We start from the raw sequence: 28000 nt of genomic DNA, 5'->3' as shown, positions 1-28000 counted from the left end.
GCAAAAACACTTTTGTAAACACGACAGAGAAGGCAAATGTGGGGGAAGGGGGGTAGAGGATGAAGGGACTGCTTTTTTTTTTTTCCCTTTTTTTTTTCCTTCAGCAAAGCCTTGAAGTGACTGTTAGACAGCAGCGCTGAAGGCCAAGTCTTGAGCACTAAAGCTGTAGCACCTGTTCATTAAAGGAGCATTCGAAGATTTCCCTTTCAATCAAAGAATGTTAATGGTATGTTGCTAAAATATGGATTCCAATGTATGACGAGCATGTCTGTCAAAAAGCCATCATATTTTACAGTTGAACATCATCTAAAATCATTGTTCCTTGTTAATTAACTACACACACCTATTTGTTCCTAATTATGAGCAGAGTAAGCACTCCCATAATAGACTTGGCAACCTTATGTCTCAAAATTGAACTTTGTGGATAAGCAGAAAAACCAGGCATGCCCCAAAGAGACAACTTAAGTTCCATATATAGAAGACACTATGCGTTGGATTAGAGTTTTCACATTTCCTCTGGATGCTCTTAACATTTAATTTCTTTTTAAATATAGTCCTTTTCCCCGCTGACTCCCTGTGAACACCCTATCTTCTGTGGCACAGATTTCTTTACAGCCTCCTCATTCAGACTGTTCCAGCCATCTCAACAACCAAAAAGACTACGCCCATTCTACTCTTTCTGTTGGTTTGTACCTCCTCACAACCACCACGACCCTTTCTCCTAGCTATCTTTATTTGAGGTTATTTGGTCTAAACAGTTACGTCATCTGGGTTTCCATTACATTGCATACTGCCTTCATTTGTAGAAGCAAGAATTTAAACTTCAAACTCCTCAAGTATAACTCACAGAAGTGCACTCAATTTCTTTCTCTACACAGAATGGTATTTGACATTTCTCAACTACAGACATGAATAACAGTTCTTCCTTTCTCAGAAAGATGCCTTTTCAAAAGTTTTTTAGTGGCAGAAATCTTTAAGCTAAGAACAGGCCACCAGCCTTATTTAAAAATAATTAAAAAAAAAAAGAACAACAACAACAACAAAAAAAGTATTGTAAGCTATGAATTTTGACTGCAGCTGCTCTACACTCATTATCCAATGCCACAAACTACTTGCAGAACTCTGCCAGCTGGGGATAGCACCAATACAACTTTGCAGCAACATTAAAAAAAAAAAAAAAAGATCAGTTCTAATTTCAAGATCAAATGCTATAATTAAATTAGTGAACAGAAATCTTGTTATCTTAGTTTTACAGACAGAAACTTGCAATCCCAGGTTTACTGTAAGACAGTTCTCAGAACCTTTGGGGGCTTTTAACTGAAATATTAACATACGAACCCAGAAGAACAGGCACAAAGCGACTGCAATCACGTGATGCCTATTTCCCCCAAATGTAGCACCAGCTCGATTATGGCTGTTTGGTGACACCTGCAGCAACACAGACCGACCAGAGCCCACCAGCCAGTTAAACTGGCTTTATAGCTCCTTTGCAGCAACAGCTTGAATAACCTCCCAGTTTTCCCCGCTCTCCTCATATGCCATGCCTAACCAGATACGGGACAAAATTTTTGAGTAGGAACATCACTGAGAGCATCTAGTGGAGGTACATTTACAAAAGAACATCTAAGATTTTGTTTTGATGTTAATTTGACAGGCAAAAATACACAATTTCTTTTTTCTAAACATTTAATATTGGTCAGACTGTAAAAACATATTTATTGGGAGATAATCATAAACTGATTTATCTAATCAAAAAATTAAACCCTAAATTGCTTAACTGTTTTGCTATGGCAAGGTTTCATTACACAATTCTGTTTTCAACACAGAAATGATAACGACTAAGCTTGAGACTACACTGTACTACATCCTGTATCAATACATGCAAGACTTGAAGCTCAAAGGTTTACAATCTACAACAGAAAAAAAATATATGGATACTGTACCGTTTTCTTACCTAAAAAGGCTTCCCTAACTAGACTGAATAAGCACTAATTCACATCTGGGTTTCAGCACCACAACAATACATACTAATAATGTTGACTATTAGACATTTGCATGTTTAGTGTATTGTAACGAAGCCTGGCAAGGCCGTGCCCTGATACAGCTGCTCAAATACTAACCTTCACTTGCCTTGTATACAGTAAGCCTGCAAAACACACGCTTTCTAAAAGCTACAGAAATGCTCTTTGCGAGAGTGAGTAAAACCAGTATTTTGTCAGTCTGATGTTCCTTTATTTTGATCTCCCATTTCATTAAATGGGTATCAACATGGTCCTGGGGATAGACACACAAAATAGCAGGTTCACGTTACCAAGAACACAGGGTCAGTCTAACTCCCTCACCGGGACTACTGTAACAGCTTAACAATACCAAAATCGCCCTTCCACATCATATATGGTCTTCAGTTTAAGCCCTCTCCTAAACAGCGCACTGTTCCCACAGCTGAAACAACTTTGTTGTAGACACAGTCCTACAGCAGTACCCATTGTGATCTTCCTCCTTTCTTTCTCCTCTTTCATGTTAGGCACATGCTGTACTTACAGATGTTTAAATTATGATGGCTGATAGCAATTGTCACCATGTACCTTTGGAAAAATCTGACATTATTAAATCTAACTAAATTAAAATCTAGTTCCTATACTTACTGATCCTATGCTTATTGAGTTAAAGATCCTTCACAATATAAAAAGTGACTTAAGAGCAGTCACAGCCACTTTGTACACAGATAAAACTTAAAAGTAATGTTTATAATGGTTATAGAGTTGTCTGGCAAACCAACTGTGCATTCCAATTTCTTAATACTAGCTGCAGGACAAGTATGAGGTCTAACAGGAGCTCCCCACCATTGACATTAATAAAAAAAAAATAAATAATCGTGGACAAAAGAGAAAGGAATGAAGATGTCAGATTGGTAAGAACATCATCTCCCAGATAACCACTGCCTCCCACTAAACCCCAGGAAGCATTCCGGGCACAGAACAAAAACTATCACAGACAGACGTGAGCTGGGAAAAAAAAAGTGCCCCTGAAATGAAAATTTAGGATTGGGATTAAGATTATATATAGTTTACTATGGAGAATCCTATACAATAAACAGAATACACCAAAGTAAAGCTTCTCTCAGTAGAAAATTACATTGAAGCCAACAGTTGACTGTAAAGGAAGTCCTTTCTATGGCTTATTTGGGAACAAAATTACATACACCCTTCAGTAAATATTTTGACATCTTTAGTGTCAAAACTGAGAAATGTCAACCAGTGATAAAAAGGTTTAAGCATGTGAAAGTCCCCTCTGTATTAATCTAAAAGAAAAGGCAGGAAGGAAAAAACAATCTCTTTCAGAAACAAAATTTGTAGGCTGTGACTGCTAACAGGATGCTTGATCTAATTCAAGACTGTCACTAGGAAGCCAGTTTCTTTAGTGTTCTCTAAATTGCCTCATTTAGTTTTTTAAAAAAATGTGGAAACTTTTTTGTACAAAATGGTAATAAAATGCTTTCACTCTGAAGTTTTCCTATCTATATGAACACAAATTGATCAGTGCTATACAGTTAATGCAAACCAAGAAGCAGCAGGGTAAGTGCTGTTTGAACTTGAGCATCAGAATTGCTATAAAGATATGAGCTGGAAGGATCAAACAATTTCAACAGAAGCAAACAACTTACTAGAATGTTAAAAAAAGGGGGGGCAGGAGGGGAGACACCTTCAGTATATCCATTTTCAACCTAACACAGTTAAAACTCAGGTTTTATGAGCATTTTAAAATTTATGCATAAAGTATCAGCATTCAGACTATGCTTCAGCTTGTTCAAGAAAATTAATTTCAATATGGATTTTTTCAATTTGAAAGTCAATGGGCTACAAGTTCAGCAAGAACAACAAATGAAAGTCAGGGCAATACCAGATTTTAATCATCTGATTATCTGGTTCATCAACTCCTAAAGGCTGTGATTCCAGATCCCTGGTCCTAATGCAAATGTCTGTATGAAGTAACAGTGCTCACAAGCTACATTTTTAGCGTATGTTGTTTTGGAAACCAAAAGGTTTGTTGATTTTCTCCACTTTTTTCTTCTTCTCCTCATCTGTCGATGGTTTCTGTTTCTTCCCTGTCTTCCATCTTTATTCTAAGTAGCTGATGTAACTGCACATGTGATAATATATGCAAGAATTGACAATAATCAGTTTTAATCTGTTTAGCTTGTTGCTGTGATTTTCCCTTAAAGCCTCCTCCTTCCATGCAAGCAGCACGGTTTGCTACTGTTGTCATTTGGGGCCACTCCTGAATTCTCTGACAAGCAGTTGTTACCTACATTGAGATCGTTAAAATATATGAATTAACTCATACTGAAAATGTTAACCCACTGCTAGCCATTGACAAACTAACAAACTGCTACCTTTTATGTAAGTTTTGATCCTATTTTCCTCCCTCTGAAGACATAGGAAATATAGCCTTAGATAATTATAACCATTTCATTTACTATGAGTATGAACAAACACCAGATCTTGAAAGACCACCATTTTTACATCTAATTAGAAACAATTTAGAAGGCTTGTTTTACCAAAGAAAGCACAGGTTAAAAGTGTTTTCTGTATGACAATTCTCGATCACGAACAGGGTATAGATTAAATGGTATGGCTGGAATAAACACATATGAGAAAAAAATATATCTTAAAACCAACAGTTCAAGAGCTGTGTTTAGAATTAAGAAACTATAAGGGCATTAATTATAGAAAAATGTATTTCTCAGTTCCAAGTTATGAGTTTAAAGAAAGCTTAATTTTGAAGATGTCCCCTTACAGTTCTCTCACTTTCTTTGAACATACCCTCCACGACAGTGTTGTCAAACATAAGTATTACTTTGAATCTTAAATCAGTAGTTATACGACTCATGTAACTATTAAGTGCAATAAACTTGAAAAGTAATGCTTTTCCAAACTTGGAAGCTCCCATATCAACAAGAATCTATACAAATGGCCATAATGTTTGCCATTTGTAGCTGGAGCAGCTTGATACGGACTTTTAAGGTTGCCTGCTCTCAAAGTATGTCCTCCAGTGATACAGCAAGAACTCAGAAAACTCAGCTTGCTTTCTTTGCTCGCTATTTTTAAATTAAGATCTATTTTAAGATCTAACAATTAAATTATTTCTAGCAAAGCAGAAACTTCCAGGACAAAACTCCTAAACGTAACATCAGAAATCATAGCTTACCTTATTTTCTTCCAAAAATTTCAATTTGATAGATACATCATTACGCATTTTGTCGTACTTCTCTTTATGCACTTGAAAGAGTTGTTGTGATTGCTCAATCCTTGGCAGAGTGTTTGCATCACGAGGGCCAAGATTCAGCTCTTCTAGGTCTGTTCGATAGGCATCATATTCAATCCTGCAAAGAAAGAGGAGGAGGGGGAAAAAAAAAATATCTAAAGGCAAAGTGTCTCAAAACAGTCCTCACATACAGGGCCAAGTACAACAGAAGATGAACAAAACAGTCAAGTATGGAAAAAATAAAAAACTTAGGCAAGGGTTTTTTTCCCCCCTCCTCCTATTCATCAAACAAAACCACACCCTTAAGTACACTGTATATATCTGCCTCAACAAGCATCCTCCCTCTTCTGTTCCTGTCTTAGCCACATGCTCCCAACCCTGTTTTGTGCTGGCTTCAGTGGTCAGAGCCTTCCCAAGACATCTCAGCTTAGTAACCCAGATCAAGCTAGTTAGCTTTTTCCCCCAGGTTATTCTTCTGCTGTTGAATTAGTTCAGTGAACAGTTTGTGTTGAGAGCAAGAGAAGCACCACCAGCCGGACATGCCCTTCAAGCAGATGTTTGAGCAATGGCTCGCTTACACCAAACCTCGTCCCAAGGCTTTTTCAGCATGCTCTAGGCTTCTCTGTATGCATTAATTGGAACACTTTTACAGTTTTTCCACAAACAGTTTTGCATGAACTTGTCTGCCCTATGGATAAACAGGCTGTAAAAAGATGACGCGTTATTTATACTCTGCTGAGGGCCTATCTTATTTTCCTAGACAAGTCAGACTCTCTGGATCACTACCACCACTGAAGGAGGCAGGCGAAGAGAAAGACACAAGGTTAAGACTAACAGCCATCTAAGTACTTAAGCCAATTCTGCACCAGATATATATCCCACTTCCAGATAAGACAGATGAAAAATATTTTCTAATTTACTCTCCTTCTCTCTAAATTATCTATTCCAGATACTCCTAGCAAAAAAAAAATAAATTATATTAGGGTACAAGCTCTTGCCCCCAGATACCTAACAATTTCTTAATTAAACAAGCTAGTTTTTATACAACCTATTTATTTAAAAAGTTATGAACCTCCTTGATATCCTTCCATGTTAGAGTATACCATTTTATTACATAGAGATGAACCAGTCATACCTTCTTTCTCATTTTAATGGGAAAAAAAGTCTTTCTATATTTTTTAAATATAGAAATCAGTTTGAATATTCATTTTCTATTTGAAAACACCAATTATTTCTTTTCCAAGTTTAATTCAAGCTTTCTATTAATCAAAATATAGCATTTATAAGTGGGAAAAGCACCTATGGAATGCTAGTCATTTGAAGACTGTACCACTAAATTCATTTTCTGCTTTCCACTGTTACATGCAAGTCTACCAAATGTTGGATCCTTGCCAGATAAACGATTTTATATTTTATAACATTACTGCAAACGAGTAAGACAAATGTAGTAACGGCCTCCTAAGTTTTCTCTTCCCTCTCTTGTGCAACAGGCACTCCTCTGTTCACAGCCATCTAGCACTTGACCAGGTGAAGCAACAGATAATACCCATCACTCCAAGGTCATGGGCAGCCCTGCCCAAAGCTTCACTCTTCCTTCCATACTTCTTTGCAGCTTTCAAATAATTGAGCCTACCACACCAGCGTGTGATGGCAATTTTAATGGAACAAACCAACCTATTTCTGGCTTTTCAAATATGCCTTCTCACAGATGCTTCTTAAACTTGAAATCAATCAGGATTAAAATCTGGTTATGAAAAACAACTTTTCAGCTGGTCTAACTGCTCCAAAACAAAATACAGTATTTTCAGAGGTAAACGGAGTAATATTCACAGGGCTCTTCCCGATTCTTATTGCCACTATGACTCAGGCTTGATTTAGAGCTTATGACTTGACTCTCTGTTGGTTTGTTTCCTTTTCGGAATTGACAGAAGAGGGAAACAGATGAACGCTGAAGTGCAACTCAGGACAGGGAAGAATAGGAACAGAAATAAATGTGACCTATTTTCACACAGCAAAATGATGGACTGTCTATGCAAGTAAAGAACATTTGTCATTTATTCGCCTTATTGAAGTGGCAAAATACTTGATTTTTTTAAATCAACAGAAAAGGAAAGTAATGAAGGTAATTCAGGAAGGAAGAACCAGGTAATGAAAATGATCGGCAAGAACAATTGTAGCAGATTTATTTTGTACAGATTTTCAAAGGGAATACCTGGAAGTTGTGGGAAATGGTTGGCTGTTCAATTTTTTTTAAATGCTTTAGTGTCAAAAATAAAACAATACACGATATTCATATTAATTCTGCCTTTCATGCCTTTTGAAAGTTTACCTAAATATCATAACAATAACATTATTTTGCTTATAAATAAGCACTAGAACAGAACAATTTAAGGGGTGGGGAGGTGGATGACTTCAAAACTCAAGTGGCTTGCAAATTTTGACCTTAAAAAAAAATAATCACAAAAAATTACATGCATAAACTGCATCTTTTGGCAAATTAAAAGAAACACAACTTTGTCCTATTAAGTGAAAGAAAGTCTAAATGGAACCAGGCATCGGAAAGGACCGCAGGTCCAAACTCTGGCAGGAAAAGGGAACCTGGCTTTAGAGTACCATGCCACATCTGAAAGTAACCTTCTCCAGGGCAGGAACTCCCTTATCTACTGCTAGATGATTTCACTAACAAAGAAATTCTTTTTTTTTATATTCCCCTTTGTGACCAAGCCTGCAACTTCTGCGTGAAAAAAACTGGTGTGAATTGCACATATTGTGCATCAACAGAAGCGCAAGATTAAATGTTTTTCAAAGAGATCATTTTATCTATTACAATGTACCTGGATAAAAGGGTTAATGTTGCACTGTCACGTTGCTTAGAAAGCCAGCTTAATCTAGCACACAGGAGAAAACAGCTATTATTACTCCTAGAGCTAACAAGTAAAATTAAGTCTACAACAGAATATTCACAACACATCTGAAGATATGTGCAATAAGGCAGTTAACTGTAAATCTTAATTATATGAAAGTTGTGTTATAAGGTTTTTATCTAACAGGTTAGTCACTTAAATACAAGGACTAAGCTGATACAAAGTCTGTTTCCTGAAGATTAGTTCATAATGAAAACAGCTAGACATAGAATAGCTACCTGGCACTTTCATACTGTTTCACAGTCAATAATGTATCCTCAATTGTTTTATTCACCAATGTAGTCACACTGGCAATAAAAAAGTTAATAGCCCCAAGAAGAGTTTCTCCATTTTTAGCTAGAAGTTTCTGCGTATCTGCATTGTAGCCAAACTCCTCCTATAAACAAAGAGCAGAGAAAACAAAACTGTAGATCATTTAAAATCATAACATTCATCAGCAACTACATATAAAAAACCCCAAACGTACAGATGTGGTAGTTCTTTCACTTCTATTTGGGTATGGTTATGATTAAACAGATATGATTTCAATACAATATTCAGTTCCCAGTTTTCAAGAAATGATCTAACATCAGTAAACTATGGTTTACAATTTTGTTACCACGCATCATGTCAAATCCTATTTTATAATGTGATTTTCCTGCACTCAGAAATCTTGAATGTTACTTAAAAGTTAAGTGCTAATGTAATCTTTATATTGTCATTCAGCAGGGGTTTAATCCAGGATCTCTCATGTGGTTGTCCAGGTAATGCTTTAATACCAATAGAGACACCACTACATTAAATACAGTAATATAACTAAGTTCACAAGGGCACACAGCATTAATTAGCTATTAAGTTTTATTCTTACATTCTGGAAAAGGGCACTGCAAAAAGCCCCAACATCTATCACAGTTTCACAGGCTGTAAATAATTGAAGAGCACAGCATTATAATGGATAGCAAATAAAAATTGTAATGTAGCTCAGCCATGAATTCTAAAGTGACAAGCGCAAAATTATTTCCAAGGCATTTCCAAGTCACATTTAGATATATGTTTGTTCATGTCTTTTTGCTAGCAGAAGCGTAAGCCCTGACAAAGGCTGCAAAGATTTTCCTAATGCATGGATGCCAAATGAGACCAATTATTATATTTATGTCATCCATATGGCATCTTCATATTCTGCAGATGGGAGTTCTCACAAAAGAGTACAATCTCTGGTTGTAATAGCTGTAAAACACACTAGGTTCACATTTGGAACTTGGTCTTTTTAGGCTTGCACCCTGCCAACAACTGACTCAGAAGTGCTGTATTCTCCCAGTTTCCCTTCATCTGACAAGGACACGAACACCAAAGCCAAATGATATTTCATGTTAACATTCATGACCTCATGAGGGTAAGGAAAGAATCCTCTAGAAAAGGAGGTGCAGTGAAAGCACGCAATTTGAAGAAAAAGAAAAAAAAAAAATAAGGAGAGAACTTAGGGCAATTTTTCATGAGTTAAGGCCTGTAAACACCTCTAAAGACCTGTCACCTTTGCTTTGCAAAGCTGCTGGGCTGGCAAAAGCAGTCAGCCAAACCATTACAGATCCTGCTGAAATTAAAAAAAATAGCCTATTTTCAGCTGGTTTTGGTCTAACACTGCCAGCTAAACAGTAACACAGGAGGCTATCACAGGGAATAAACAGCGGCATACAGGCAGAGACAACACCAGTAGGACTGCCCCTGCAGTGTCTAGGCCCGTCTTTTCCCTCCTGCAGGCAAAACTGCAATTAGTTTTCCAGCTGATCCTCTGACCCAGGTCATCGCAAACCCAAATAAGCAACGCTACCAATTCAAAGGAAGGGGCTAAGGATGGGACTTCAGTGGCCTGCAGCACTTAAGAAACACGCTAGTCACCAAAGCTGTCCTACATTTTCCTATAAACTTGAGTTTTGTCCCGGACCTCTGCAGATACCTCTTATGAAATGGACAGGAAATCCTTTTTGTATCAAAGCGTTTATACTCAGTTCATACTCTATGCACAGGTCAATTAAAATTGGAATTCATTTGTCTGTGTAATTAGAGGCACAAGAGCCTGGAACCAGGAGTTATCTTTGTATCCAAAAGAGAAACAGCAAAACATTCACATTAAGTAATACCTCTGCAGATACCACACTGAGATCTCATTTTGTTATCATGTAAAAAATAAGAAATATTACCTTAAGAAGTGGTGCAGATTTTGGTGGGGGTTTTTTTAGTTGTCTTTTTGTTTTTAAAAAAAAATATACTGTTATCACGTTAAACATTAAAGACTAACTGTTCAGAAATTTTACTTTCAGTCTTTCACAAGTTTTAGAGGCAACAATGCAATCCAAACATCCAAGAAGAACAGGCCAGGCTACAGATGGTAATACAGTAAAGATTAAACAAAGGGGAAACACAAAGAGGAAAGAGACAAACATCAGGCAAGTCTCCAAGAGGCAAAGGTTAGATAACTTTTATTACAGCAGAAACCTTTATTTGATTTTCATCAACAGCCCCATTCAATAATCTACACAAGAGATGAATGACTGAAACAAATTCCAAGACCAGTACAAGATGCTGAAAGAACCTGGAAGAACAGTATTCCTTTTAGAAGTTACAAACTATTCAGGGCCGGGGCGGGGGGAGAAAGAGAAAAAAGAAAACTCTTTAAACAACAGCATGATGCCAGATTTAATCCAAGTTTCAGAAGAAACACCCAGCTTCAGCACAAACTTCATAACAATCACTAAGTTCTGCCACAAACCACATGCCCATATGTGTGTCAGGAGTAAACTGATTATTAAGAACTTCTTCCTTTAGCAGATGATTTAATTTCTTAGTGCTCTGCTTTCACAGATTTTCATCTGTCAGACTGTAATATTAAAAGTTCCTGTCCTCCACTGCAGGATCCTCAAATTTTTTGAGCTAGCTATCAGTTAAGGTTCCTCTGTGCAAGCATGAGCTGCATCTCCTCCCTTGACACTCAACGGGAATAGATGTTCATGAAGAGGGAAAAATAGAGAGACAGATGTTTTAGCTGTAATAATCACAAAGATAATTTGGGCTGTTTCAGCAGCTATGTTTTATGGAATCAGTAAACCCCTTTATACTGGTTTTCCAAAGCATGGGTAGCATTATCAAATTGCTTTAACTTTGGAACTACAGAACAATCAATGTAGAAGCAAGCCAGCTACTACGGTTTGTACACATCTACCCTTCCCTCCCTTTACGGCAGTTTTTTTAATCGCACAAAAAGTGCCAGTGATACATACATTTCTAAACCAAGGAATCATAACAACCCAAATGCAGGTATCTAAAGATCGAGTGTCTCTCAGAAGCTCCAACCACATAAGAATACAGACATTAGTCCTATTAGTGGCAAAAATCTGATTAAAAAAGGCTTTGATATGAAATCTCAATGCTTAAATATGCTACAGAACAATAATTTACTCACATTCAATGTGCACAAGTGAAGTAACGTGCCCTATTCTACTTACTCCCAGGCAAACTCCCCAAAGACATCCTGTAATTGAAATGACGTAACACTCTGCAACACTTTGATGACATTTCATTAGAAGCAAAATTAATAGCAAGATGCATTTTTCTATACAAAGAAAAGTTGTCGGTTCTTGAGTCAGACCGTCAGCTAAAGGTAAACATTTAAGAAACATTATAGAACTACAGTACTTTCCATAATTTCCTATAGTTTGAAGTGAATTACAGAAGCTTTTAACACAAAGAGCATGTAATGTATCGTTAACAACAATGTTTAGAAAAGTAGCTGCTAACTACTATATACCCTGCACGGGTCAATTAGGCTTATCTTCATCTCTGCCATTTTATTTTTTAATACTATAAAAGTCTTACATGAAGTTCCAATGATTTCAAACTCAGGTCAGCAAATGCATCTCCAAGTTGCCTTTGGGTATGTACCATCTGGAAGAGTTGTGTGGACAGCGTCTGTGCCAGTCTCAAGATATTTTCATATTTTTTTTTGTTATCTCTCAATATTTCTATTTGAGCTTCTAGTTCCAGATCTACTGTTCTTGAGCCACGACCCAATTTTTCAGAGATGATCTGACGTGTACACTATGGAAAAAAATAATTTAAATTATTAAGAATCAAATATATTCAAGACAACACAGCATACACCCATTTTCAGCTTCAAGGGACGTATAATTACACGATTCTTTCACAATCACTCCTCCCAATATAAGTTTGCACAACAAACTGAAAAAACAACACCGTCTTTAGAAGTTTATCAGGACTCAGCAAGAACAGTTGGACAAGTCTCAACTCCTACTAGGATGAATATTCAAGTTAGCAAATCAAGAGCATAACTAATTGTTTCTCAAGTAAAAGAACACATCTCTTTTCAGGTTTGGTGAATCTCATTAAGTTAAAAGAAGTAATTTAGCCCACTGCATTAAAGTCAGTTAACAGGAGTATTACTAGTTCTGCATAAAAATATCTAGCTAGTGATCTTTTGGGCTTTGTTTACTAACCATCCAATTCCAGATCATCCAATGTTATGTTTTCCAAAAATGTTATTTTGATTTGGTTTTTTTTTGTTGTTGTTGTTGGGTGGTGTGGGGGGGTTTTTTGTTGGTGGTGGTTGTGTGGGGTTTTTTTGGGGGGTGGAGCGGGAAAAGTAAGGAGGTGGTGGGTTTCTGCATGTTTTTTAAAGCTGAATGGGAAACTGGGAACTCCTATCGAGGAGTATGTAAAACTATTAAAATGCATTTCTCATTATTAACACATCTATGAAGTGGAGCTGATTGTCCCAAAGACTTACACTATTTCTTTTCTGTCACAAGTCATATTCTTAACAGATTTGCAGTTCGTTAACACAGTGAGCAGAGAACGCACTCTGACAAGGCTGTAAGCACTTTCACCCAGCCAAGGGCTGTGACAGCTCAGGCTGCACCACATTCCATTCATCCGCGACACCTTCTCTGCCAGAGATCCGAGCCCAGCCTGGCAGTGAGCCTCCCGAGAGTCACCCCAGGGGTCCCCTTGACCAAGACATGGGAGAAGTAGTTTGTAAAGCAGATGTCTAGCAAAGCCAGACAATTTCTCTATGGAAAGCAGGAATTATTTACTGCTACAGTAAGCTACTTGAAGTTGATCTGTGGTCCCAAGAGGTGAAGAGATAACCAAGTCCCACATGAATAAATTCCCCAAATACATTACAGCACTGGATTTCCCAGGGTTTCCAAATTCAAGGACTTTAGTTTAGTCCAGTCTTTACCTGCATCCAAAAGAGATACACGTTTAACCTGCTAGAACTTTCAGGTCTGTTCAAGAATGATAAAGCAGAATGACTTGGTCATAACTCATAAGCTTAAGATGGGAAGGTACAGACTATTTGGGCTACTTCATTAGATTCAACCAATTAGCAAGAAAGAGCACAGCTAATCTAGGAGACATTTGCCTGTCAAGAATCAGAAATTTGGGAGAGCGTAACAATTCTTATCAATACAGAATACAACTTTACGACCAACATCTGCAACAGAAAACACAAAACACAGCTGAGCAATGAGTGTGGTCAGAGCATAAATCAGCCTTTCACTAGGAGCTACGGAATTGATGGACAAATTTTGGCTACTTTCCAAAAAAGCTGAGACACACACCTCCTCCTATGGAAATGCAAGACAAAAATCTGAATCGTGGAAAGGATAATTTTTGGAAGGAAGAATAAATTACAAAGGAAAGAATTATTTTCAGCCAAGGAATATTTGCTTCAGAAGTTACAACCAAAACCACAGCAGTGACAAGTGAGGAAAAACTAGTAATTGCAAAGACTTACACTACGCACTTCGTTAAAATGAGATGTAGCTGAAGTTGAACACTGAGACCGAACAAGAATAATTGAGAAGATGCATTATCTATTTTGATTTACTCTGGTTCTAAGCGGACCAGTACAGACACACATGTTGCTGTATAGTTTCACTAGCAAATGGAGAGAATTCCACATGTTAATTCCATTTTGCTTTGTTCTAAAGGAGAACGCTGTTCCGAGTAAGACCATGCTTCTCAGAAAGTCACACAAGGCAAAGTGTAATTCTCTCAAAGAAAAAAACACCACCACCAAAACACATTTAAGAGAAATATATTTAAAACTGCACATGTTAAAAGATGAACAGAGACATTACTGGACACGCCTGAGAAATAAATGTTCCACTAGCAGCCCAGCATTAAAGAAAGGCTTGTAAAACAGGTATATTGGGTTTTTTCCTCCCTCAAATTTTAAGAAGTTACGTGAAAAACAAAAAGGTAAGTTTTTTATTAGAATTGCTGGAAAAGTCACAACTTTCTTGTGCTTAGGTCTGTTTGCTAAACTGAAAATGCCTTTCTCATCCAAAGGGGGAGGTAGGGGAAGGAACAGAAAAAGCTCTTGCCACTACATTATGGAATGAAGGGCAATTTCTTTTGATGCTAACTCACAATTACTAGGGAGACTGGGAGACTGAAGAGGGACAGTAGCTGCAAAGGCAACAGAATAATCTTAAGTTATAAATTATGGGAAAAGTTAAATACAGTCTACAAAAGTGCATGGTTAACTAGGCAGAAGAGCAGCTTTACCCTCCTGTGATTTTTTCAATTGGAAACAGTTTCTTAAAAAATAAGCCTTAACAAAAGGGATTGTTTCTCATTCACAGAAATGCATATGGGACAAAAAACAAGGTACCCAATATATACGAAGGCATACTTAATCATCTTTTCACAGATGGGTATGACTTCTGAATGTATTAGTAATTTGCGTTTCACAGCTCCCAATACAGACATCACGACAGAGGAACTACTCATGTCAGATTCATAAAGAACTTCCTGACAGCAAGTTTCACCACTGACTACCCTTTGCCAAATTGGAACATTGTATAGCACGGGTTTCAGCTCAGAGGGGTTCAGTCGCTGACTTCCCTCCACCAACCATTTACTCCTATCCTTTATATCTGCATCTCCTATGATCAGTTAGCTATTATGAGCTAAGGTGTAGACTTCTTCCCACGAACTTCCTAATGGGAACCAAAGCAAGCCAGTATGTCCACAAATTGAAATACCGTCCTTAGTCAGATCAAATATGCTTTTTGTCTGTAGCCTACATACAAAGTGTTTTCAAGTGTATGGCATCTCCAGGAACATTTGCATGATGCTCCCTCAATTCAGAATAAATTCATACGTGCACTCTGAACAACCCGATTCCTCCTCAAAAAAAAAAAAAAAAAAAAAAAAAAAAATCACACACAAGAAGTCAGTATGGGATTCTAGAAAGACTAACTGACCTATTACCTTAGGCATATTTGGAAAACAACTTCTAGCATATAGATTTCAAGAATACAGATTCATTTAGTTTTCTGAAAGTCTTATTCTTTGTTTGCTATGCCATAACTGGCAGGATACTGGATTTCAAGGAGGGGGAGGTTTAAGCCAAGAAAGAAATCTAAAAATCCAGACTTTGCAAAGACTGCTGCCAAAGAAATGACATTCTAAACAAGGATCTAAGACCACTTTTCCCAGCATTTTCCACTAGTCCTCCAGCTATTGGTTCACATAAGTGAATTTCAATCATTCTGCAGTTGAGACAAGGGGAATTTTTTTCATTTTTTTTTTCTAAATTAAGGCACCAAAAAGAGATAATAAGGTCAAGTCCTCTCCCGATTTAATAGCGGTATAGCAGATTCAATCTCAAGAGTCAATGTTTCTTAGTGAATTTTAAAGAACAGCTTCAGCCGAGCAGCACATATTCTGCTTGGACCACAGCATGCTCCAGGAGCAGCTGACAAGACTTCTGTACAAATTCTAAAAGTTGTTTAATTAGACATAAAAAACCCAAACAAACCAAAAACTTCTGAGTCTGGCACAAAGAACACCATAAGCATTTGTTAGTGGGTAGAATGCCTCCATCCCTGCTTCCCAACCTCACTGGGGAGGAAGTCCTTATCTGGACTTAACACTGGAGGGATTCAGACCTGTGTTTTAGAAGGTAAGTTTTTTTTCCACAGATTCTTCCTTTCCTCATGGTTTGATGTAGAACCCACCGATGCACAGCCCATCTGTCCACACCTATATCGTTTAAGTTGCAGGCATAACAAAAAGCTGTTTTTCAAAACTGGTCTTTGCTTAGAACTGCTGACAGTAATGTATTCCCTGACAATTTTTCCTTATCCTATGGCTTTTTAATGAGAGTCACTTCTGGCAAACTGCTGTGTTTTAAACACCTTTTCTTTATTCTTGTGTTATTAAATTCATCAAATCCCAATTGATCACAAAGAAGCACCAATCAAGAGTAAAACACACATGAATCAAAGCAACAATTCCAAGACTAAGAAAAAACAATCAGCCAAGACAGAACAAAAACATCAGAATAGCAATTAACAAGTATGGAACTTGTAAGTGGGCCTGACTTTTTCCCATCAGCTAAAATTTTATTGTATCAGCAATCAACTCAAAGATAGCAAAAAGATTTAATTATAAGCATCAGTCCTGAAATCTGTACATTCTGTACGTTGACGGGGACATTAGAAATGGAACATTCTTTGCCTTCTTAAATCAATACCACCTATGGAAAGATTTTCCACTTAAAACCAAAGATTTAAAAATGCTTACAAAGAATGTTAGACTTGAAAGAAAACTAAGCCTTCTCTATGCATTCTTGCTGATGCTCACTGCCTTAATACAGTAGTCCAATACTTTGAAAGCTTTAGTGCCATCTAGTAGCAAACTCGCTTCTAGAATCTATACACACACACACAAATATATACCTTGTAAGTGTTTAGGCTCCACTTTCTCACCAATTCCAATTTCTCCATTGCTGGATTCTTTACTTCATCTGCTAACACAACAGGTCCGCTCTTCTGTTGAGCTCTGCCCCCTATGTCAGACACAAAGTAAATCATCAAGGCCTTGGGTATTTTTGCTTTAAGGGATTAATAGCAGGTATGGAAGATTTGTGCCATTGAACATGCAAAAGCAGAACAAGGCGACAGTAAGAACTTGAGAAAAATATGCAGATTTTCAAAATCAATTCCAGAAAGAAAAGATTATTTTAAAACTGATACAAAGCGTGTACGTATCTCAGTATTTCATGTTGTAATAGGCTGAATAAAGCTTACCTGAATGCATGCAGTTTTACTAACCAACCTTAAAACAGCTTTTGAAACATGTTTGCTACTTAATCTATGTTTTCAAATTCCACAAGTTGAACACCCTTCTTGGATTTAGCCAATCTAAAAGTCTGTTTACAACCTGCAGACCATTAAATGAAAATTATCGGCATATAAAAATGGTTGTCACAAAGTACAACCAATAAATTTCAAAACAGATTTTATCTTTTCCAATGAACATCACCCTTTCCAGATGTGTTCAGCCAATATTTAATTCATTTATTTCAGCTTTATTAGCTGATTGTATTAAGAATAATTAATTCTACAAGCCACCAATATAATAACAGCAACAAAGAAAATATTTAAAGCAACAAATGAAATATCTAGGGCAAATCACCATGCGTTAATTGCCAATACTTAGCATTTTCAAGCTAGTATGGGATATCATGTGAATTTTAAGTTTTCATTTTGCAAAAATATTTCCTAGTGTCCTAAACAGTAAGTACTGCAAAGCACTACCACTTTTTAACATTGCTTTTTATTTATGTACAATTTTGACTACTGCTGCCTCTAACCCCTAGTGCTACTCAGTCACCTTAGCCTTGCCAGGTTATTTATGCAAATAAGGGTTTGGAAAAAAGTCTATACAGATGCCTGAAGATACTCCTTTAGCATAAAGCTCTACTATGTTCTTTAAGTCTTGAAAATGCTGTGCAAACATCAAGTAATGAATCCCTTCAACACCCTTATGAGGTAACTGAATAGGTTTTCTCCTTTTATATAGGAGGAAACAGACAAAGATGTTAAGTAATTTGCCTGTAGGTGCAAAATGAGTCAAGTGGCAAAGCCTAGTTTGGGTGTTGTGAATTCCTAATAGCCACCTCATACTCTATTCTACTGGAGTATGTGATTATTTTGGCAAAAAAAGCCAAAAGTTCCAGCTTTAACCCAAATAAAAAATTTTGGTTACTCCCATTTTAGCTACTGTTTGTTATTATTAACATTTGGTAATTATTTTTAAATTTTATAGAGCAAAAAGCAGCATACAGAGAGGAAAGCAGAGGTTACTTTGTGAACTGTTAAAAGCCAGAAATGAGAGCCACCAAAAAAGCCCAGAAGTCTTATTTCCAACTAACAGCAACTCAAATTATTAGAGACATGGAGGAGTTAGTAGTGTCAGCAGAGACGAGGGCGTTATCCATTCAGTGCTGCGATACCTGTGGGAATAATTAAATCACAACCTTGTCCAGCCAGTCTGCTAGCTGCTGCATTGCTAGGAGATATAATAGATGATTTGGGTGATGCTGAGGAACCTGAAAACGGGACATATTTAACCATGAACATCTATCATCTTCCCCTAGAAGGCAATGTGCACTTTTACACAGATAGAGGTTTTTTAACAAAACAAAGAAACATTTACTTCAGCAACACACTAAATAGAAGCATTCACAGAGAAGTTGCTGGAATTTCTGATGGAAATGCTTTTTAAGAGGTGCAGCTGTTCAAGTGAACTACTCCAAGTTTTCATGATTTCATCTTTTTCTCTAGGTCATGATGCCAAACTTCTTTTCTTAAAAGAGTAATCAAAATACAACTAACAACTTCATTAGTAATGTATACACTATCAACAGAAAATTCCATGAAAGATTGTTATTATATACAGCTTCCACAGCTGAAACCACCTTTTTGAGGTCTAGGTAGAATTCACTCTGCACTGTCACTAAATGGTACTCACAGCATTAAGCGGTGAAGTAAACTGCAATCTGTGCCAATTTCAGATGTATTTGATTAACATCTGCTCCTAAGTCTGTGTAAACACACAGCAATAAGCTATCCTGAAGATCATACGAGCCATGAGCTGTTAAGGTATGTAATCTCCTTCCCAAAAAGAAAGATTTTACAGCACTTGCTTGTTCTCTTTAAAAAAAACAAACCCAACTTCAAATGACCTCTACCACGTGTGTTCTCTAATCTGTTTCAGGATTATGCTTCTCAGAGCTTTGCTACTCTTTCATATCACATAAATGTGAAGTGGCATTCTTACGAAGTTTTCAGGATTTAAACTCCAAACAAATTAGGTTTTCCTCTGTGGTGACGAGTAACCATCACATTGGGGGGGAAGTTTTTATTGCTATTGCTGAGAAATTCTGCGATACTTCAGGGCTTGCAGTGTGCTGGGGAGAAAGTATATCAAAACTAAATTTTAGCAGTTTCAACAAAATGTAGTTATCAGTAACACCAAAAATATCACTCAATGTAACTGAATCAACAATTGGCTTTTACCTTCTAAACATACTACAGAGCAGTACTAACAAGAGGTACAAGAATACAATGATTTGGATCCAATTGCACAGAGAAGACACGACTGAAAGACAGCTCGTTGCTGTGCCCTTCTGTAGTGCTACGCTGCAAAAGAGCTGCAACTGGATTCATCCAACCATAGAAGTTTGACTGCAAGATCCTGCTAAAGGCCTGCTAAGACTGAATCACTTTAGCAAGCGAGCCAAGACAAGCAGTTAAAAAAATTCTTATAATTTAACAGAGTATTAATGCAGCCTTATACATGCTTCATCTTTCAACATCCCCCAAATCCTAAAAGCCCTTCCCCTCCCGTATCATCTACTCTGCGTTCAAAAATGCAGCTGTAATAAGGACACTCAAACAGAAATTTTTTAGAAATAGGGCAATCATTCTTCTGTCCATAGTTTCATAACAAGCCTTAGTTTCTGCCAGTTCTCCCTCTCTCTCTGATTTGGCTACAGCAGTAGGAAAAATCTGAAGAAAATATCCTCGGAGGAAAACCTGTAATATCTAAAGTGTTAAAAATTCCATGTGCAAGGCTCAGCATTTGTGTACATAACTTTCTACAGAACATTTGTATTTCAAAAATTTGTTAGTATAGCCTGAAACCCATCTTAAGACACTTTTCCCCTTATGCAACAGTTAGCCTGCTAATACAAAAGGGCAAGAATGGTGAGCAGTTTGCCATCTGCCCAGTTTTTAGCTAGATATTTTGCTAATTTCAAAGACTTAAAGAAACCACAACATTCACTTTGTAATTTATGTAAAGTACAGTTTGTCAATCACTGTTTGCATAAGCACAGAATTTTACCAAACAGGAAATGAAGCGAAATGTAAATTAAATCTATGACTACAATGATACTTATTTTCACAGCTGCTTATTTGATACCATTTCAAACCTTTCAAATTCAGTAAAAGCTACATAATTCCATAATTCCTTAAAATATCATTTTCACACACTATATTGTGGCACTCATTTTTAGATAGATGGCCAACACTGACATTACTGGCTTGTTTATCACTCTCTACTTCTCATTGTTTAATACTAGCTTAGATTCTCTAAAACATATATTAGTACTTGCATAGTGAATGAAATACTAACTAAAATCCTTCTGCTATAAACAATCACAACACTGTGCTGTGAAAACATGAGAACCAGCATTTTTTCGTTAGGTAGCACCTGGTGAGAGAGACCCAAAGCATTATCACTCCTAACAGCAATACATTAAAGTAATATATTCACTATAACAAAAAAAAAAAACAAACAAACAAAAAACACAAACAAACAAAAAAAAGAGACAAGTCTTAGGACCAAAGATCAATTCCACTCAGTCTGCTCCAGGTAAGTGAACTGTGTATCAAGGAATAACTCTCCAGTTATGTTTCAAATCAGAACAATACCTGCACCATTTAAAGAAAAGTTCAGGGCAATGTAATAGTAAAATTCTTCAGTCTGACACCATTTCAAGGTGCTCAAGGACTTCCCCTCCTGTAAATGCAGACTAATTTAACACCAAGTAGTTTCTACTAGTCCTACGAGCATCGCACATATTCTCTATTTTAACAAACCAGCTCCCAAAGAAGCCCAAAAGGTTGTTACTAACACACATCTCAATGTGTAAATTTACACCGAAATGCTCAAAGCAGCTACAGAGCATTGTATTCCTGACCACACGAAAATATGCCTAAAGATTTTAAACTAAGAAATGAAGACAAAAAAGTAGTTACTTTTACCTGGAAATGGTCCTGCCTCAACGACTCCCTCTTTGGTGCTGTCAAAGCCATGAGATGTTATTTTGGTTTCAGAAAGTCCAAGTCCAACAGGTAATGAACGTTTCAAGTCCTTGGAAATATTTCAATAAAAATTGGAAGTTAAGGTTTAAAGATAGATAAAAGTGGCTCAAAAAAAAAATATTACCGTGCAATTTCAGCAGCTCTCAGACTGGCAATTCTGCTTTTACCCTAGAACATCTTTGCTGGTGTCACAGCATTCTACTATGATGCACAAATAAAACATAAATAAGTGAGAAACACTGTAAATATAGCCTGTGTATTTATTGAGAGGGGTTTTTTGTATTGCTGAACAACTAGAATGCCATCTCTTAGAGCAGCAGTTACTAAAAACGTTGCCCAGAACATCATGTTACGTGGTCTGAAGCTGGTCCAAACAACCATATCAGTTTAATAATGTCTCCAGTTAAAAACCAACAGGAGTACAGAATGATCTAAGACTAAAAGCAGACAATATTTTACAAGCCAAAAATGCAGAAACAACTACCTTAATGTTAAAGATTTTAAAATAATAATAAATCACTCTATGTAAGAAATAGCTTTAAAATTCACAGCATCCTCAGTTTCTAGAAATAGGACTTGTAAACTCTTAAATGTTTGACATGGGAGAAGCATCCAGAAAGGCATCTCTTCAACAGCTTCCTTCTGAGCAGCCACTCTACATAAGGAGTGCTCACAGCACAAAGTTCCCATTTCCTTCTGCTTGCTTTTGAAATTCATTGATTTAAAACTGCCTGAGATCACCTTGTTTAACTTTTGAGAGCTAAACTGACTACTACAACCAACTTTCAGGCAACTGAATTCTTCACCGAAACCCAGTGCAGGCCTATCACTGAACTATGAATTCATAGGCCGTAATTCACATACCATCCTACTGCCCATTTTTGCTATCTTGCCGACCTCTACAAATAACTCACAAAGGTCTCCTGGACTATTTCCAGCCATCTAACTGAAGTTAAAGCCTCTGGTGTTATGGAATATACCTAGGGCTTTAAGAAAAATTCAGATATTCAAAGCAATTTAAAACCACTAATTTGTAAAACTAAAATTGAGTGAAAAGCTACTCTGGAAGTGAAAGCAAAAAGGTAAATACGCTTGCAACAAACTAAGCATCAAGAAATTGGAAAATTAGCAGTTTCTGGAGTCAGGTACCCTTTTGCATCCCCTTTGCTTCCATACAGAGGCAGAAGTAGTATAGAGGAGCAATAGTGAAATTTGCAGAGAACAAACTATACATAGTTTTAAAATGTCAGTGTCTGCACATGTGCAGTAACTATTTATGATATAGGCAATGCTTCTAATTACAAAGAAAGCACAACCTTTAAAATCTAATCCATGTTTGACATATTACTGTAGTCACTCCATCCACGAACCAGAAGCAAGCTCAAGCATAAGAACGATACTGCCTATAGACTCAGATCTGTCAAGAACTGGCTTTGGATCACGTCCCCACAGCTTTAGTTAGTTGTCTTTAGTTGAAGACAAACTCCTGGGAGGAGGAAAAAAGGAAGAGCTACAAACTGATGAATTCCAGCAAACCCAGAAATCCTGCTGACATGGAAAATCCTGGGTGTTACTGCAATCAGAGTAACCAATTCGTACAACTATACTTTCACTCAATGAACCGGCTATTTAATAATAGATTATGCTATATTTGTTTATCTGAAGCATTACACCACCAAAAACGGGAAAAATAAATAGCATGAAGTCATGCAGAACCTGTTCTCACAACGTTGGATACATACTGTTTTCAGTCTTCACAACTGACTTAAAACTGGTGCTTTCATTTCAGTACTCCCACTTGGTTGTACGCTGGAAAGCCTTTGTTTCAACTTAGTTTAGCTAAGAGTCCATTTAACTCAAAATGTAGCAAGTCACTAGGAGCTCAAAAAGCAGAGACTTGAAAAAGGATAACCAGATTGCAAAGATGCACTGATTTAACGAAAAGGACATGGCATCATTTTTTTTCCTGAAGGCACCTTGGCACGTTGTATAGTTTTCAGAAATACCTAACTCTGTAGCCAAACAAATGTAGACAGCTAACCTGCTTAAGCATGTTCGCAATAGGAATCTAAGCAATCATCTGTATTTAAGGTTAAAATGCAGAACATCTGCTTTGTAAAGACAAAAGTTTAGATATAAACTTAAGCAACTGTACTACTTCTGTACATTCCACTTAATTCTAATTTGAAGCTAAACAAGCTCCAGAGTTAAATAAATCCAAATATTACAACACATCCCTCTCAAATAAAACCCTGATATTTGGATCATGAAAATTAAGAGCTAAAATTGTGCATATATACACATCAGGATATTTTACATGAAAATATATATATGTATATATACACAAACACCTATTTGTTCAAAGATATCTATTCATTGGCAAAAAGGCAAAGTTCATTGTAAAGAACTGTATTAAACCCAGTTTTTAAACACTTATATTAACCAGCTGAAACAGACTCTGCTGAAAAGAGATATCCTTGCATATGAATTTACAAGGAAGATTTACCATTTCTTGATATGTGAACAGAGTTGTCATAATAAAGTCAGTGATCATTAAAATACTACCTTTTTGTTGTTTATAAACATGCAAATTACTGCTCCGTGGAGATGCACTTCTGCATGTAAACTTCAATTTTTAAACTTTTAAAATGTCATTCTTGCAACTGACTGTGCTTGCCTTTTTTTTTTTGTTTGTTTTTACACAAGTATAAACAAAAAAACTACACAAAAATCTGTAATCATTCTGACAAAGTAATGTATCTTTTCAATCATTTACAAAGAAGGGTAATTTGTAAACTGCCTTAGAGTAAGAAAAGACACGCACAAAACTTCACATTTAAGGGAAGGTATGATAGTACTTAAGATTCTAGTGTTAAGAAGGTAGTACAAATATCTTTCTTTTTTGTTCACACCAAGTGTAGATTTGCTGTTACAACACAGAAGTGAGGACAGATTCCCCTACCACAATAAGGTGATTGTATTTTGTCTACATATTGCTCTTCTAGCTAAGAGGAAGATTTTGATGACCAGAAGATCTGCTTTCGAACTCATAAGTGATTTTTCCCCTTCTTCATAAAAAGGTAATCAAGTTTTTAAAATTCATCAAAATTTACTGATACATTGCAAAACCACAGGTCTGTTAAGGGATCGCCATCCCAAAAAGAAAAAAAAAAAAAAAAAAAGATTCTTCATTCAGAATTTTCAATTGTATGAGGCTGAAAACCATCGCATGTTTATGCACTTCCTATCTAGCAGAAGTATTTTAACATTTTAAGCTCACGGAGACCCAGAGCTAGAGGCAAAAACCCACTGCAACTCAGAAGAGGCCTTCCAAGAAGTCAAAAGGTTAGATCACCTACCCCATTCTCAGCCATTTAACATGTTAAAGACTCAAAGAAGCGAAAGTGTGAAATATACATCCACAGAACAGCTGCCCTAACTTAAACAGGTCAAGACAGTGCAAACCTCGTTGTGTTAAGCATTTAAACCACTTTAACCCCTTGTTTAAAATGCCATTTTGATTAGTTCAAAACACCATATTAAACTATAGGTATTTTAGTAAGGTTAGCCTTATTTAAGTGACTAGCAGAGATATTAATCAGTTTATTATACACAACATCTTAGATGAACCACATGAATTTTTGACATATCAATCCTGTTGAGACAGTAGACACAGCGAAGCAGTTGCGCAGAATGCATGTTCGTGAAGGAATGTTGGCTGAATTACAAGGTTATTTCCAAGAAGATACTTCTCATCCATGCTATCTGCAACAACGTAAAACGAAGCGGGGAAAGATACCAAACTGCAGTGTTCCTCCACCAGCAAGAACCAACCTAGTCAAGACTTGCTTACTTTGGAGAAAACTAGTAAAAACTAAGGAGTAAGCAAGCAAACAACATTGTTTAATTTCTTAGTTATATCAGTCCATTATTAATGCATGACTAAGCGTTATTTTTTGCTTAGTACAAACAGCAAGTTCAAGACATACCGTTTTACCTGTACTTACTACCTTGAGTAAGCTATTTTAAAACCCCCACATCACTAGCTAGTTCAAGGAGTCCATCAAAAGTAGAGCAACTAAACTGGGAACAATCATACGCTCATTTATGTTTTAACAATGGATGACATTTTAAATAAAACTACCCAAGCTGCCTTCAGGAAAAATCTGCACCACATCTTACTGTAAAGTTCACAGTTTAAAGTTGTAAAGATTACAGGTCCCGTGAAGCAAAACGCTATGTAGATAGACATAACATTGATCCAGTAAGATAACTGGCTCTGAACCTTAAATTCTTACCCTAACTCATGTGCAAGTGGAGCTCCCTGTACATATCCAGCATTTTCTTCTTCTCTTTGCCCTATCATATTACTCAGCGCCTTTTTTTCCATGAATTAAGCCACTCGATCCTCACATCAATATAAATTCAAGCATAAAATTAAGCGGGAGGAGAGGGGAAGGCTTTAATCTATGCTGAAGTGGCAAGCAATGTGGACTGACATTTCTTCTATTCTCCAATGCGCTGCTCTTCACTCGGAAGACTCTTTCTTCTACTACATCCCTTTTGGCTTACCTAATGTCATACTACAACCCAGTTTTAAATGAGTCTCCCGTCTACTGTCATCATTAACATTCATGCTTTTGATTTTTAAGACTGTATGAAGCAGACCACTTGGCAACAAAAAGAAAGACTGGTTGTCTGTGTTTCATCTCTTAAAAATGAACTAACATAGAAATAGATTTTAAATCAGTCAACATTAATTAAAATATTGCCCAGAGTAAAATCTAACTATGCCAGTCAACATAGCAAAACCTAAGAGATGATGTCAGATGTTTCCAATAGAATGTGAGTGACAAGGCTGGTGTTTTTTTTTCAGAAGGCAAATGACAAAAAAGAATTTACTTTATCTGTTTGTGCAGTCTGGCCATGAAATTATAGAACAAGATGCTGAACACACGCACTCAGATTCATCAGATCCCAGAGCTTATTTTATAATTCTAGTAAGATAAATTGAAGACTCATAACAAAGTTAATTTATCTTTTGCAACAGTGTGTTGCAAATACAATGTGTATTGTATACACATACTTAATAATGGTTTTGTCCCCATAAGAGTATAAAATGCCAGGAGAGGAGAGTTCATACTGAAAATGGAAGGAAACACTCGGAACAATTTCAGAGACATAGACTGATTAAGAACTTCATATAGATTTTGTACAACAGTTTAAACATTACAAATAGCTTACAGCTGCCTGAATACCTTTACAGGCAGACCAGTATTTTAATTAAATTTATTCCTATGCAGCTTTTACACTATATGGCATGTTACTAAATTAGTCCTCATTTCTTCCCTGAGTCCTCAGCTCCCAATCCCCTCAGTGACATTAAACACTCTATTCTGATCACATAATTGTAACAGCATGGGAAAAAAACTGTGTTCTAGAAGTCAGGGGTAAGTGAAATAAACAGCGAAGAATATGAACCAGCAAGACACTTTTGAATGTTGAGTTTTCTTGTACGAAGTATTAAGAAAAACATGTTTGGTTAGGAAATGCTTAAGCCCTCTGTTATTAACACAGACTAACAAACATCCAAACATTGGCAAACAGTTCTAGATATCAAGTTTTTAAAGCTTAAGTGAGTTCCAATAAAGCTTCATGAGCTGCAAAGCTCTGGGTCAAGCTTTTTCATAATGAAAGGACATTAGACATCTCATCCAATGATGACTGAAGCTACAGCCTTTTTAGTTAAAAAAGTTTCCATCCATCATAGGGCAGGACAAAACTTGTCAGAATTCCACAGGCATCTCTTATTATTACAGACAAGGCAGAATTAGAATGTAGCAGTGTATTTCTGAATGAGACTTTACAGTAAGGCAAACACTTATTTAAGTTACCTTATAAATAATGCTTTTGATTCTTTTTCTTGAACATAAGGAACAAGAAGATGCATCAAGTAGTGCTATACCACATTCCCACAAGACTGGAATTAATATGCTTCCTTCTCAAACAACATTATGGCAATGTATGCTGTCTGATAAACTGCAAAATTGTTGGCATATTTCTTCAAAGAAAGAGCAACCCTACTAGCCATGTCCAGGTAAATACATATGTACAGCATCTCCTTAAAAATTAAATACTTCTCATGCTTCAGTACATAAAAATACTGCATTTGGTGGAAAATAAATATGCATTTTCATGCCTGAGTGAGCAGCTTATGGATGAGGTCTGATGGAACTGCAAAATAGAATGTGAATCTAGAGGAAAGCTTAATTTTGCAATTAAAGAACCCTGAAGTAAAGGTTGTACAGCTACCTCTTCACTCAGTCTATCAAAAATATACAATCAAAGCTGCTCAAGTGTTTGTGGCAACATAGCTGTAGAAGACCAAATAAAAAAATACAGAAGAAACGATGTCTTATTGTTTACATCCGAACTGTACAATGTCTAGATGAATGGCTCCCTGATCGCAGCAATAACAAACCAAGAAACTAAAATAACCTTGTTCCCCAGCTTCCCAAGAAGGTGGAACTGAAATCAGTATCTTGGAGTTTGAGTGCTCTGAACTCTACTGTGGTCACATACTCTTACCGAGCACCGTGGTAACAGTACAACTTAAAAGTGGCAACG

At 36.6% G+C, this 28000-nt stretch overlaps 1 protein-coding gene across 6 annotated transcripts in view; it reads right to left on the bottom strand.

Moving 5' to 3' along the window:
- The window catches only part of ARFIP1 (ADP ribosylation factor interacting protein 1), a 44189-nt gene that overhangs the window by 4269 nt on the left and 11920 nt on the right, over positions 1-28000 (bottom strand). For 3 of the 6 annotated variants that reach the window (XM_040600277.1, XM_040600302.1, XM_040600258.1), the window contains 6 exons: positions 21314-21422; positions 18496-18591; positions 16937-17046; positions 12039-12260; positions 8408-8565; positions 5209-5383 (listed from right to left, as the gene is read on the bottom strand). In XM_040600277.1, the coding sequence (XP_040456211.1) occupies positions 5209-5383; positions 8408-8565; positions 12039-12260; positions 16937-17046; positions 18496-18591; positions 21314-21422 (870 nt within the window). Of the gene's footprint in view, positions 1-69; positions 4141-5208; positions 5384-8407; positions 8566-12038; positions 12261-16936; positions 17047-18495; positions 18592-21313; positions 21423-28000 lie in introns of those variants that run through there. The other 3 variants (XM_040600286.1, XM_040600268.1, XM_040600293.1) reach the window with 3 other exon arrangements.

The sequence above is a fragment of the Falco naumanni genome, chromosome 1, assembly GCF_017639655.2.
Source record: "Falco naumanni isolate bFalNau1 chromosome 1, bFalNau1.pat, whole genome shotgun sequence".
In the NCBI taxonomy this organism is placed as follows: domain Eukaryota; kingdom Metazoa; phylum Chordata; class Aves; order Falconiformes; family Falconidae; genus Falco; species Falco naumanni.
Note: the sequence above shows the minus strand (reverse complement) of the source record. Positions and strands in the feature narration are given on the sequence as shown.